Here is a 12,912-nt window from a genome sequence, read left to right as displayed (position 1 = left end):
ATTTCTTTGCATGGCTGGGCTGCCCTAACTATGTCCAACTATGGATTCTCTATCTGAAGCTTTACACAGAGGCTTCACTGTATTTTCCTGGCTCCCTCTGAGGAACTTATTCCAGGCTGATGTATGAGAGTTTATCTCTCCTGATCAATTTCACGGGTCTGCAGTCACTGCCTGAGAAACAAAAATACTTTTTCCTTTTTGAATTCCTTATTTAGAGAAGCTAGATTGTGTACATTTCCTTAACCCTTCTTTATCCCTTTTTCCTGGTCTTCAAGATTCAGGGGTTTTGTGTGTGTGTCTGTGTGTGCGTGTGTGTGTGTGTGTGTGTGTGTGTGTGTGTGTGTGTGGTGTTTTTTTTTTTTCTTCTCTGCCTAGTCTGTCTTTAAAAAACTATTTCTGTCATTCAGTCTCATCAATCTTTGCTCCATTATTTTGTCTCTTTTCTGCCACTCTTCTTATGATACAGGGTGAAGCGTACTTTTGACACGTCTTCAGTTTCTCCTTGATTGCCTGAAAAAAATCTTGATTTTAGAGACTGTGTTAGTTTGAAGCTGACACCAAGATAGGATATGATAGATGCCTGTGAAGGATGAAAGGGAGGAAGTGGGGCAGGCATGGAAAACCATGTTGCAGGTCTGAACACAGAAATAAAAGGTGGAGGGAAGACTCGAATAGGAAGAGACGTGGAACTTTCAGGCCAAAGGAGTCCCCTCTAATGGCCACGGGCTGCAGTAGTGCCCCTGCTCTGCTCTGTCACAGCTGGGAGTAGTAGCTCAGGGAGGTATGGCCTCAACAAGGACACAAGGCTGGATCCAGAGGGACAGCAGCTGGGGCTCTCAGTCAGCTCTGCCCCCTGCAGCAGGAGCTCTGGCTCCCACAGGGTGGAGAGCTGCAGATGCTAACGGGACCCAGGATGGAGAACCACTCTCCAATCTGGTGAGAGTTGCTAATGAGGCCAAATATTCTCCTTGTTTTGAGACTTCTATCTTTGCTGGTCCAGGTGAGGTCCTGCCGACTTTGAAGGAGATGGATTCACTGAACTTGGAAAACAGGAAGTCAGATTCACAGGATTTCAGGTCCAACTAACTCCACCACATATCACATGCTTGACCTTGGTCAGATTTCTCATGTCTGTTTCCTCAAGTGAAGTGAGGGTTGGACAAGACTTGCTGAGGGTCCTTCAGCTCTGACATACTGTGACGATTTCAGTGGGGCCTTTGATCTCAAATTTTTCCAAATTTATCTTTATGAAAAGGATGATTACAACTTTTCATTGTCAGAGAACTGATTCACTGAGATAATCTGAGGCATAATTACGGTATACGTGCGTAGAGACATTAGCAAGAAATTATTCTCAGGCGTAAATGGTCTAGTGTTAGCAGATGATTGCAAAAGACATTGGGTTGAATTGTTTAACGTCATGCTAATTTGCTTGAAGTGCAAACACTAATCAGGAACACTGAGTAATTATGATTTAGGTACAAGCCCCCAGTATATGAAATCGGTGTTTTCATGTGAGCATTAATATGACTTACGTAAGTGCTTACGGTATGATGGGGGAGGATTCTAAGAAGGACGTTCATTACAGAGACTTGCAGTAACAAATCTTGGTTATTAATTTTACCTTTTGTTGAATATCTTATAAGAGGCATCTATCAAACCTTAGGGAATAAATTTTACATTTAATGTTGCTTGATTAAATACGCACTTAATCTTAGACTGCTCTCTGTAGAGAATTAGTTTATTGTATGTGTGAAGTATTTTATGAGTTTGAATAAAGAGAAAAAGAGAGTCATTTACCTTGAGCCTTAAACACACTTAATTTTAATCATTTTACAAATGGGGAAACTGAGGCCTAGGGTTTTTTTTTTTTTCTCTATTGCCCAAGATCACAAAATGGTAACCGCTGACAATTTTATTTTGCTTCCATGTGCCGAGTACCTTTAGAAGTCCTTTATTTATATATTGGCTACCTTTTCTTTTATTAAAAAAATTTTTTTAAATGCTTATTTATTTTTGAGAGACAGAGACAGAACATGAACGGGGGGGGGGGGCGGGGGGCAGAGAGAGAGGGAGATATAGAATCTGAAGCAGTCTCCAGGCTCTGAGCCGTCAGCACAGAGCCTAATGCTGGGCTTGAACTCATGAACTGTGAGATCCTGACCCGAGCTGAAGTCCGACACTCAACCGACTGAGCCACCCAGGAACCCCTGTATATTGGCTACCTTAATAAATGGGTATAGCCACCTTAAGAGATAGACGCTGTAAATTCCACCCTGTTTTACACAGATGAAAACTGAATCACAGAAGGGCTAAATTCCTTGCTCTGGGGCACCCGGACACCGGACACCGTGGCAGAACCAGGATTTGCACCCAGGGCAGTTTGAGTCCAGAGTCCCTGCTTTCAACCTCAGGCACACTTCCTCATCAACGTAACATGTTAAAAAAAAGGCAATCTGGCACTAGAACTCAAGTCTATTTCCTTTTAAGTGTTTTTTTTCCCCCATAACGGTGGGTTTAATTAAAAAACAAATCCATTTTGATATTTTAAAATAACATAGCAACTGCTCAGAGCCCCCAGCTCTGGAGGTGTGACTTTCTTGCATGAAGCACCCCCAGGGCAAGTCTTCCGAATCACTGTCTCCACATCTCCCAGGAGAAACTCCAGCAACTAGAATTAATTAGCAGGTAGGAATCATTTATAATCAATGAATCATATGCTTCAAAGCAAATGGCTGATTATGAAGTAGTTTCAAGATACGTGAAAAAGCTTTTTCCCAGAAATAAGCTAAACTAATCTTTATGTCTCATTTGTTGATGAATTTTCCATTTGCTTTTCTTCCTGGTCCTCCCTGGGTCCTAGGTCCAGTCACTTCTAGCCTTCTTACCACAAACCTTAGTTCCCTCAGCTTGGAGCGGTGTGACATTCCTGAGTTACCCACTCTTAGACAGGAATCCCAGTATTGCTATTTTGGCCTGGCTATACAATGCAAATGTCCTCCCAAGGAGTAAGCTACTGTAGACTACTTCTCTCTTTTTTGTTTTGTTTTGTTTTGTTTTGTTTTGTTTTGTTTTGTTTTGTTTTGTTTTGTTTTGTTGGAGGCTACTTCTCTTGACTCAACCCCTGAACCCATTACCCAGCTGGATACCCACCCGTTGGCTATCAGTCATCCCAAACAAACCAATTCTTTGGCCATAGCAGTAGCAACCCCTTGGTTTTCAACTTTAGGGTTGAATTTAACTTCTGGTTTCTGTCTTCATTCGAAGCCAGGAGAACAACAAAGCAGTACTTGTTGAGACCGTCAGTACTGAGAGCTGATTTTCTGTCGATTGGAACGGGGCACATTTGTTGTCGATGCTCCAGGGGTTTGAAATTATCCCGTATTTCTGAAATGTAGTTCAGACCTCATACAGGCTCATGTCTTTCCCAAAGCTAGAACCTCACCACCCCCATACTGGGACTGTGAATGGGGCAGGATTATAATTTCTAGGGGGCTTTTAGGAGCATGGATCCATTGGTATTCCATTAAGGAAGATTAGTGGAGGATAGATGAAGTGAGTAACCATCAGACTTTGCTATCTTTTCTTAGGCACTGGTGAGAAAAATCAATGCCTCAGACAATATCTACACCACGGAATCCACCACAGGGAACCTGTTCAGCCTGACCCAGGAGGGGGCTCCCTTGTGCCGCATCATCGCCAAGGTGAGCTTCACGGTTAGAGGCCAAAGTGACAGGCTTGGGGAGAGTGGGAGGGAGCTAGTTTGGTGGGAATAGCTGGCTCCAGAAGTTGTTGGCTGTATGATCTTGAAAGAGTCACGTCCCCTCTTAAGGCCTTGGTGTCTCCATCTTTAATAGTGGTTAGACCCTCTGATTTCAGCTCCCTTTTGAGAAGAAAGCAGTGCCCCCAGGGTCTCATCCCTATACTCCTCTTAATGTGGTATCTGTTAGGTATATCAACCCTCCTTTCTCATCTCTACATATCTCACCAAACCCAAACAAAACATATCCCCCAACTCAGGTTCTTGATGAATCCCCCAAATACCTGCAGCCACTGCAGTACCACATGAGAAGACAAAATTGAGGGTAACAGTGGTTTTCATCAATTACAATGGGAGTTCTAATTCACCAGCTTCGTGGGTAATTTGCCCCTACACTTGGTGTGCAGACACTTAGGGTAAATACAGGCAATTGATGATCCTAGGCTCTCACCAGGGTCTTCTATTTCATTTTTGCTCATTTTTTTTTAATTTGAGAAATGACATTGCCATGGAGATAAAACTAGTGATCTAATTGGACACAAAGTTATGTCTTTCAGGAGATGTATGATGCCAGCCACAGGAAGATGCTGTGGTTCAGTGGTCCCCAGTCTTGCCTCTGTCTCTCAATCCCTCAGGGGATTTTGGAAAACACAGATCCTTTTGCCCCCACTTAAATTTACTGAAGTCCTGGGATGAGACCTGAGAATCCACATTTTAACGAGCGCTACAGGTAGTCATGAGGCATGGCCACTCTCAGAATCACTCACCTAAGCCCTTAAAGAAATCTGGAAGAGGAGTATGGAAAACAATTTGACAATAAACTTCATATATTGAAAAAAAAAAAGAAAAAAAAAGAAATCTGGAAGAGGAGGGTAAATGCTTGTCAACCCTGCTTAGGGGAGCAGTAAGTCGCATATAACCACAACAGGTAACATTTGAGCGTTGCTGTCTTGCCGTCCACTGTGCTTAATGCCGTTCAGACATTATTTGCTTTAAATCACAAAACCATCCTAGGAAGTTGGTATCAAGTTGTTCTCATCCATAATTGAGGAAATGGTTTAAGGGACTTACTCAAGTTCACACAACTGATCAAGAGTGGAGTCAGAATTAGAGCTCAAGTTTATTTACTTCAGAGCTCATGGTCCCAAAGCCCACAGTGGTGACTTCTGGTTTCATCCTGGCCCTTTAGATTCTTGGGCCAAAGAGTGACTCAGAAGTTCTCAATCCTGATGCATGTTAGAATCGCTAGGGAGCTTTAAAAGTCACACAGCTAGTAAGTGAGGGAACTGGAATTTGAAACTGCCTGCTTGGCAGCAAAGGCTATGCTCTTGCTTACTATTCTGAACTGCCTCTTAGCAACCCTCCTCCTCTTTCTCCTCCTCCTCCTGTTCCTTCCTCTGCCCTTCTCTCTGCCTTCTACAACCTTTGTTATTTTCTGCATCCTTCCTTCTCTCCAAGCATTGTGCTAAGCTCTTCATTCATTATCCCATCTGATCCTCTCAGTGATCTGATGATGTGTAATTATAATTCCCATTTTTGAGATGAGGGAACAGAGGATCAGAGAGAAGGTAAATAACTTGTCCGAGGTCATGCACATTAAGTGCAGAGCTGGGATTTTAACTAGATGTTCTGCCTCCAGAATCTTCATCTCAATCTTCTTGTGTCTCAGAGTCCTTGGGAGAGAGTAGACAGAAGGCTGAAGCAAAGAGAAGATTCAGTGATGACTCCCATCTTCCCAGCCTGGAAGAGGGTGAGACTGGTTCCTCCAGTGGAGTCACCATGTCTGAGTTTCTAGTCCTGACAGTGACACAGGAGCTGGGAGCCCCTGGTGCACTCTACACAGCATCCTCACTGTTGATGCTCAGGTAGTGTGCCCAACACTGTGACAAATTTGGGGCAAATCTGGGCCTCGAAGTGGCCTGCCCCACCTACCTCCTCAGGGCCCAGTGTGGTCTGTCTTTGGGCCCTTCATCTGTCTGAGGTCTGCCTTCTCAGCCTCTTGGGTTCCTTTGAAGACCAAAGAACAAGCCCAGCCCTCCCTGTGATGGTAGTAGTGAGCCCCATCCCTTCTTGAGCGCAGAGCAGAGCAAACTCCCTTGTGCTATGTCACAATTATCCTGCTCTTCTATTATTTCCCCCATCACTAGCCTACATCCCACAAGTAGCCTCCTCAGCTTTATGACAGCTTATCCCAAGTCTGCCTGAATAATAGATGCCATTATACGCATTGGCTTTGAGCCCATAGCTTTCTATAAAATTAAACAAGCTCTAGCCAACAGTGCAATTCTGCTAGCTCAGGCGATTCCCAGCTCTACTCTAAGACGAGTGCTGTTCTTGGGTCCTTGAGGGGTTTTCAGCGTGGTCCACACAACTATCCCATGTACCTTCCTCTGGAGCCTCCTTCGTCCTCTCCCTTCCATGTATTCCAACCCTTGGGAAACCTTTTATGAAGGTTTGAGACATTCTTCTAACCAGGAAGCTTTCCATAGACTGACCCTCACCTGGGTGAGGCCCTCTCACATACATGAACTCAGTTGTTCCCCCAACAGCTTGGTTGTGTAGCTGCCGTGACCCTGTTCTGTGCCGAAGTTAACCCGCAGCAAAGTCAGGATTTGAACCAGAATCCCCTCAGTCTGGATTCAGCATTTCTTCCCTTGAGATTTCCCAGTAGCTAAAAATGCAAAGAAAGCTATTTTCCACAGGCTTGGCAAACAGTGTAATGAGAACCCAATGCAAATGGGTACTGAGGCTTAAATATAGTTATGCTGAGTTCAGTGCCTCCCCAGCCAAAGGAAGGCTGCCACATTGATCCTGGCTCTCAGTCTGGCATTCTTTGGTGCCATTTCTTTGTTGTCTGCTCCAGATGTAAATACCTACCTACCTGTCCATCTATCTATCATATCTATCAATGTATCTATCTGTCACTTACCATCTCTATCATCATACATATAAATATTTTATACTATATATGATTAAATATAAACACACGCATAAAAATATAAACATACATATGTGAACACACATATATAAATGTACCTAGATACATAAGCACATATATGTGTATAAATAACTTATATCTGGAGGGAGGTCAATAATAACCAGCCGGGCTGGCTGGGGAGAACTTAGCACTTCTGTTTCTTCTTACCTTAAACACTAATTTGATTTTACTTAGTAAAATCTGAGTAAGGTCTTTATGTGGAACCCTCATCAGATGTCCCAGAGACCATGAGAAAGTAGGAAGACAGGGATAAAGGATGGTGAAGCAGGAAGTCAGAGGGGGTAAGTGTCTTGCTGCGCAATAGATTGTATCTTCATCAGAGGAGTGATGTGTGTTTAACATCAGAGTGATTCTCTTTGACCCTTCCACAGCCCCCATGACTCCTTGGCTGCCAGAGCCTGAGTTCAATATGGACCAAGGCAGTCTTGCTCAGTGCTTAGCCCAGCGTCTGACATATACTGCACCATGAATAGTTTTTGGCTGCGTGGATGAATTTATCGGCCATATATGATATGCCCGTTTCCCACCAAATGAACCACCCCAACAGGAAGTAGGAATACGGAAGTTAAAGAACGCTCTCAGCTGATTGTAAAATGTCAGAATTTACAAACTCATCTTGGTGCCTGCAGTGATAAGCAGCAAAACTCTTAGAATGAAGAAGGCTGCCAGGCTGATCTTGGTGGGACGCTGGGAAGGGCGGATTTGGGAGGACTTGTTGCAGCGAGTCTGTGCTGGGCCCTAGAAGTCATCGCTGTGGCTTCTTCTAGTTGCTCATTCATTATCTGCGCTGTCAGTCACAGCTGCGCCCCCAGAACATGAAACAGTGCCTGGTGCTCGGTACATTTTTTGTTGAAAGAGTTCTCAGAAATCTGACAGTGGATGATATTTTGCTGGACTCAGCTTCTTACATTTTTTTCAGTTTGGGGAACAGAGTGTAACGGGTTTAGTTAGAGCCAGGGGTGGTGAGGTTAAAGGCGAGTGCCCTCAGGGCCAAGTTCAGATCAATCTTCACAAGTTCTTTACTGCTGCCATCCCCAGGCACCCTTGCAGGCCTTGGGGAAGGGGATGATGGAGGAAACAGGGCAAAGCCAAATGTAGGGTGTCCAACTTCTCCTGCTCTGGACATCCACGGTGGTGTTGCCACAGGTTTGCTGGGCGCCAGGTGAATCTGCTTTGGGATCTAAGAGCCACGGTGGTTCCAGTGATTTCTATAGAATAAATATGGCCAGTTAGGATGAGTGCCTCACCTTACCCCTGGATTCTTCCCAGAAGCCCTCCCAGACTGCGGTGAAGTTCCACAAATTAAAGGTGTTTCCATGCCCAGCTGTCACAAAACAAGTACGCGCTCACACTCAGCTAGGGTGTTTGTTGCTGAAGGTTTTTTTTTTGTGTGTGTGTGTGTTTTGTTTTTTTTTTTTTCTTGCAAACTAGAGTAAAGAAGGGAAAACATGGATGATGTAGATTTGGGTGAATGATTTCACCCATCTGGCTTGCTTTTTTTTCCCTCACAAAATGAGTATAAATTCCAGTATTGATATAAATAAAAGTCCTTTTTTGAGTGCCTGCCATGGTGGTTGGAAGGATCTGAGAAGTAATGGTGTTTTCTGGCAGAGGGAGAACCTGCACAGGGCACTAGGCTTCAGTTCCCTTCACTTGCCTCAGACTTGCTTCTAGAACCTATTTCTGAGGACTCCAGGCTTGTTCTGTGACAGGCTGCTGAGAGGGAGTTGCCAGGTATGTGGAAACAGTGTTGACTGGTGTTGAGGCTGGCCCTCACAAATATGTCTGCCCTAGCCCCTGGCACCACAGCCCCAGAAGCATTTGGACAGTCCTATTTCCAGTTTGGACCATCAAGGGTGACATTTCTTTTGGAGGTGGCATTTCACTGAAGTATGCATTTGAGCATGGAAGTGTGTGAGTGTGTGTGTGTGTGTGTGTGTGTGTGTGTGTGCGCGCGCGCGTGTGTGTGTGCATGTGTGCGTGTGTGTGTGTGTGTGTAGTTTAGGTGAGGAAGAATTCTTTTTTTTCTACCATCTTCTTAGGTTCTCTGGCTGGTGCCCTATAAATCGGGCTGACAATTTTCTCTTAACAGGAGAAAAACAAGCAAAAGTTTATTAGCATATGCATCACGATTACACATGGGAACACTCAGAGATGAGTGACTCAGAGGCTTGGTTAGAACTTGAACTTATACAGCCTCTTAGCAAGAGAACAATACATTTTTAGAGAACTAAAAAAACAGATAACAGGCAACCTGAAGAGCACTTTGAGTCTCTAAGAGTGGCACGTTGTAGGAAGGCAAATCTATGGAAAACTGGTGATAGATGAAGGATAGTAGGTAAAGTTTGTTATGAGGATTCCCCTGATGGCATCTCCAGGCTGTAAGGGTCTAAAGTTATCTCTGGTGATTAACTTTTGTCCTTCCTAATAGAGAGGGAAAGGGGGATATCTCTGTAAATTTATGCCCTCCTTCTGGCAAATAGGAGGAGGGCAGAGACCTCTGATATCTGCTTCTTCTCAGTTGCCTTCAGCTCAAAATAATCTTTACGGCAAAGTGATGTGTCTGGGGTTGGCATATTCTGCTGCGCTAAAGACCCAAAAGCATATCAGCTGAGTGAGGGATGACAATTATTCTTGAGTCAACCCCAGGAAAGGTGACACAGGGAGGTGAAGTGACATTTTCTTTTTCTTGGCAGGAGGGTGGTGTCGTAGCCCTCTTCAAAGTCTGCCGGCAGGATAGTTTCCGGTGCTTGTACCCCCAGGCGCTCCGCACGCTGGCCTCCATCTGCTGTGTGGAAGAGGGTGTCCACCAGCTGGAGAAGGTAAGAGAACAGCTGGCTGGCTGGGTGGGGCTCAAGGTCTCAGAGTCAGGTGGGTAGTGGGCGGGGCCTGACAGATGTGGTGACCACCTGGGCTTCTTCCTCTAAGAACCTATTTTTCCCAGGCATTGCTCTAGTGAGGCTGCTGGGATTTTGACTATGGAAGTTGATGAAAAGGAAAGGGATTGAGGAATTTGGCCAGGAAGGGCAGGGCCCAGAGGGGCACTCAGCACTTCCTGGGTAGAGAGGCCAACGGTCCAGTGGGCAGAACACAGCAGGAGGCAGGCAGGTAGGGTGTGGAGTGGTGTCAAAGTTCAGGGCTGTTGGTCTTTCACTCATGGCCCCAGTGAAGGAGGAGGATCCTGCTGCCTGGGGAACAGAGTGGGCAAGAGAAGGACGGACATTGGCCTGGGCAAGCAAGTGGGGCTCAACCAAGACAGAGGGATTAGGTAAGGGAAACTGAAGCCGAAGTCCAAGTGTATGTTGGGTCAACATGGCACGGGATGAGTGGGGCCAGAGGGAAGGTAGTGATCTGGTAGACCTAGGTGCCTCAGCCCCTGGCCAACCTAGGGCAATGTGACTAATTCTAGCTACCACCCCCTTCCCCATTCTCTCCAGGTTGTAGGGCTGAGATTGGGGGTACCTTGAGTCTGGTCTGTATTGGGATGGGGCAAGCAAAATGCTCCCCTTCCTCTGTACCTCTGTCCCACAGTCTGGTCCCAGCTCCCAGAAAACCTACCCCCCACCCCCAGCGTCTTCACTTTGGTCTGGACTCCTAGTCAGAGGGTCATCTCACTTTCCACCTGCCTCTTTCCAAATCTACTCAGGTTATGGGACAGTGTTGTAGGATCATGGACTCAGAGATGCTTTTAGCTGAGGGTGGAGGATAGATGGGGACTTGGCTCATTTTATAGATGAGAAGGCTGTGGATCAAAATGGGGGAGTAATTCGTCTGAGGTCATAAAGCAAGATGGTGGAAGAGCTAGCACCACCCCCCTGGGCAGAGCACCCCTTCCTGCAAGGGTGGAAGCCTTTGTATATGTGTGCTTAAATAGACAGCGGAACGGGAAAGGGGGCAGTGACAAAACAGACAGGCTCCAGGAAGTAAATGCATTGGGCACCTCCAACTTTCCGTGCTGAATAATCTTCTCTTCTCCCACAAAATCTTCTTCCTTGGGTAGTGGAAACATGGCCAGACTGGTTTTGTTTTTCATTTTCTTTTCCTGCTGGTTACTGGGAAGAACAGGAGGGAAAAAATAGAAGGGACTTAAATCACCAGTCCTCCAAAAGCCGTGGATTTCTTGGCTTCAGAGAGTTTGCAGAGCAGCAGGAAATTTTTAATCCAGGGAAGAAAACCAGCAGGGCTTTTTTTGTTTGTTTGTTTAGATCTAAAAACCTGTGCAGCTGGGAAGTCTGGAGGATATTTTTCCTTCCACCTTCCTGCTGCTGCTCCAAAGCTAGAAGGCACGAATGCATCTTTGCAGGGGCTGCCCTGGCCTGTGCTGATCTAGCCCCCAACACACATCCCTTTTTAACTCACTAGAACCCTGTGAGGTGAGCTCTCTTTATGTCTCCATCTTTTTTTTTTTTTTAACGTTTATTTATTTATTTTTGGGACAGAGAGAGACAGAGCATGAACGGGGGAGGGGCAGAGAGAGAGGGAGACACAGAATCGGAAGCAGGCTCCAGGCTCTGAGCCATCAGCCCAGAGCCCGAGGCGGGGCTCGAACTCACGGACCGCGAGATCGTGACCTGAGCTGAAGTCGGACGCTTAACCGACTGAGCCACCCAGGCGCCCCTCTTTATGTCTCCATCTTAAAGGCAAGGAAATTGAGCCTTAGGCAGTTTAAGTAACTTGTCTAAGGTCACAAAGTACATTCTAGAGCCAGAATTTGGACCCCATCTGCCTGAGTCTAATGCCCAGCCAACCTCACCTCTTCCCTGGTTCACTAGATACTCTCAGAGTGCCTAAAAGCCCCACAGCTAAATCAAGGTCACCTCGCTGCTCCTGGCCAATGTGCTAAGCAGCCCCCACCCCCAACTGGCACAGGAGAAGGTAGTCCTAACTGGGCACTCCCCTCTTCCCTGGCAGCTTACTTTCTATACACAGACATTCCTGAAACACCTCTTTGCCAGGCAGAGGGGGGATGAGGTCGGCCTGAGAAGAGCCCCCTGGTGGTCAGAACAGCGCCTACACTGTACCGCCGTTGAGCTTGCCTGGTGGCTCCACAGGCCTCCTAATTACATTTGATGCTTGCCTGCGTGTGCAAGTGTCCCCTTTGCACAGATGAGGAAGCGGAGACCTGGAGAGCGGAAATTACTTGTCGCACAGAAATACACGGCTTATAATTCATTATTTTAGCAAATATTTATCTACTGCTCTTTGCCAGGCACTGTTTTAGGTGCTGGGAGTTTAGCAGTGAACAGAACAGACAACCCCCCTTGTCCTCATGGAGCTGCCATTCTAGTGCCAGGGGGCGGCAAGTCGTGGCCCGTGGGTCAAATTCAGCCCGTGGCCTGTTTTGAGACAGCCATGAGCTCAGAATGGTTTTTTTTTCTTCTGTTTTTAAATAGTTAAAAAAGAAATCAGAAGAATAACATTTTGTGCCACATGAAAATTATGCGAAATTCACATTTACAGTTTTTGACCCATGAAATTTTAATGGAACTGGCATGCTCACTCGCATAGCTGTTGACTGTCTGCTTTTGTGCCACAGCAGCAGAATTGAGTAATTGCAAGAGACCATACAGCCCCACAAAGCCAAAAACATTGACTATCTGGCCCTCGGCAGAAAACGTTCATTGACCCTGGTCCTAACCGGTAATGAGCACATCGTGACAATAACTAACATACATCAAATACTTGCTTTGGGTGGGCACTTTGCTCAGCCCCCCCTTCCATTGTGTTGGATGATGGTTGCTCCTCTGGTGCTGTGATTATCCTCCCTGTTGCTAGAAGGATGGGAGACTTGGAGAAGTGAAGCACCTTGCCCAAGAGCACACAGCTAAACATTGGTCTAGCAGCCTTGTAATTGTAACGGCAGTTCTGCCCAGCCAGAGCCAGCCTGCACTGTGAACCATTATGCAGACCCAGGACTCAAATCTGACATGTTGAGCCCGATTTCCACCTTCTTTTCCTCCTATCATGCTGCTTCCAAAGTTACGAGAAGTTCTAGACCCAGGAAGGGCCAGGGCCTCTCTCACCCCTGCCACGCCCCCTCCCCCAGGTCCTGCCGACACCTGCCCTGTGTGGTTTGGGCTGCTGAGCGCTGGCCTCAGAGGCTCCAGTGAGGCCGGCTGTTGTTAGTGTCTAGTGGGGAGGGGGGAGAAGCCTA

General features: G+C 46.2%; 1 protein-coding gene across 1 annotated transcript in view; it reads left to right on the top strand.

Annotated features, from left to right (window-relative positions):
* INSC (INSC spindle orientation adaptor protein) overlaps positions 1 to 12,912 on the top strand; it is a 127,481-nt gene that overhangs the window by 73,592 nt on the left and 40,977 nt on the right. Inside the window, exons 6-7 of the mRNA XM_040495741.1 lie at positions 3,591 to 3,704; positions 9,455 to 9,580. Coding sequence (XP_040351675.1) covers positions 3,591 to 3,704; positions 9,455 to 9,580 — 240 coding nt within the window. The remainder of the gene's footprint in view (positions 1 to 3,590; positions 3,705 to 9,454; positions 9,581 to 12,912) is intronic.

This window comes from Herpailurus yagouaroundi, unplaced genomic scaffold (assembly GCF_014898765.1).
Source record: "Herpailurus yagouaroundi ecotype Mexico unplaced genomic scaffold, PumYag 187, whole genome shotgun sequence".
Taxonomy (NCBI): Eukaryota; Metazoa; Chordata; class Mammalia; order Carnivora; family Felidae; genus Herpailurus; species Herpailurus yagouaroundi.
This window is presented reverse-complemented; position numbering and strand designations above follow the sequence as displayed.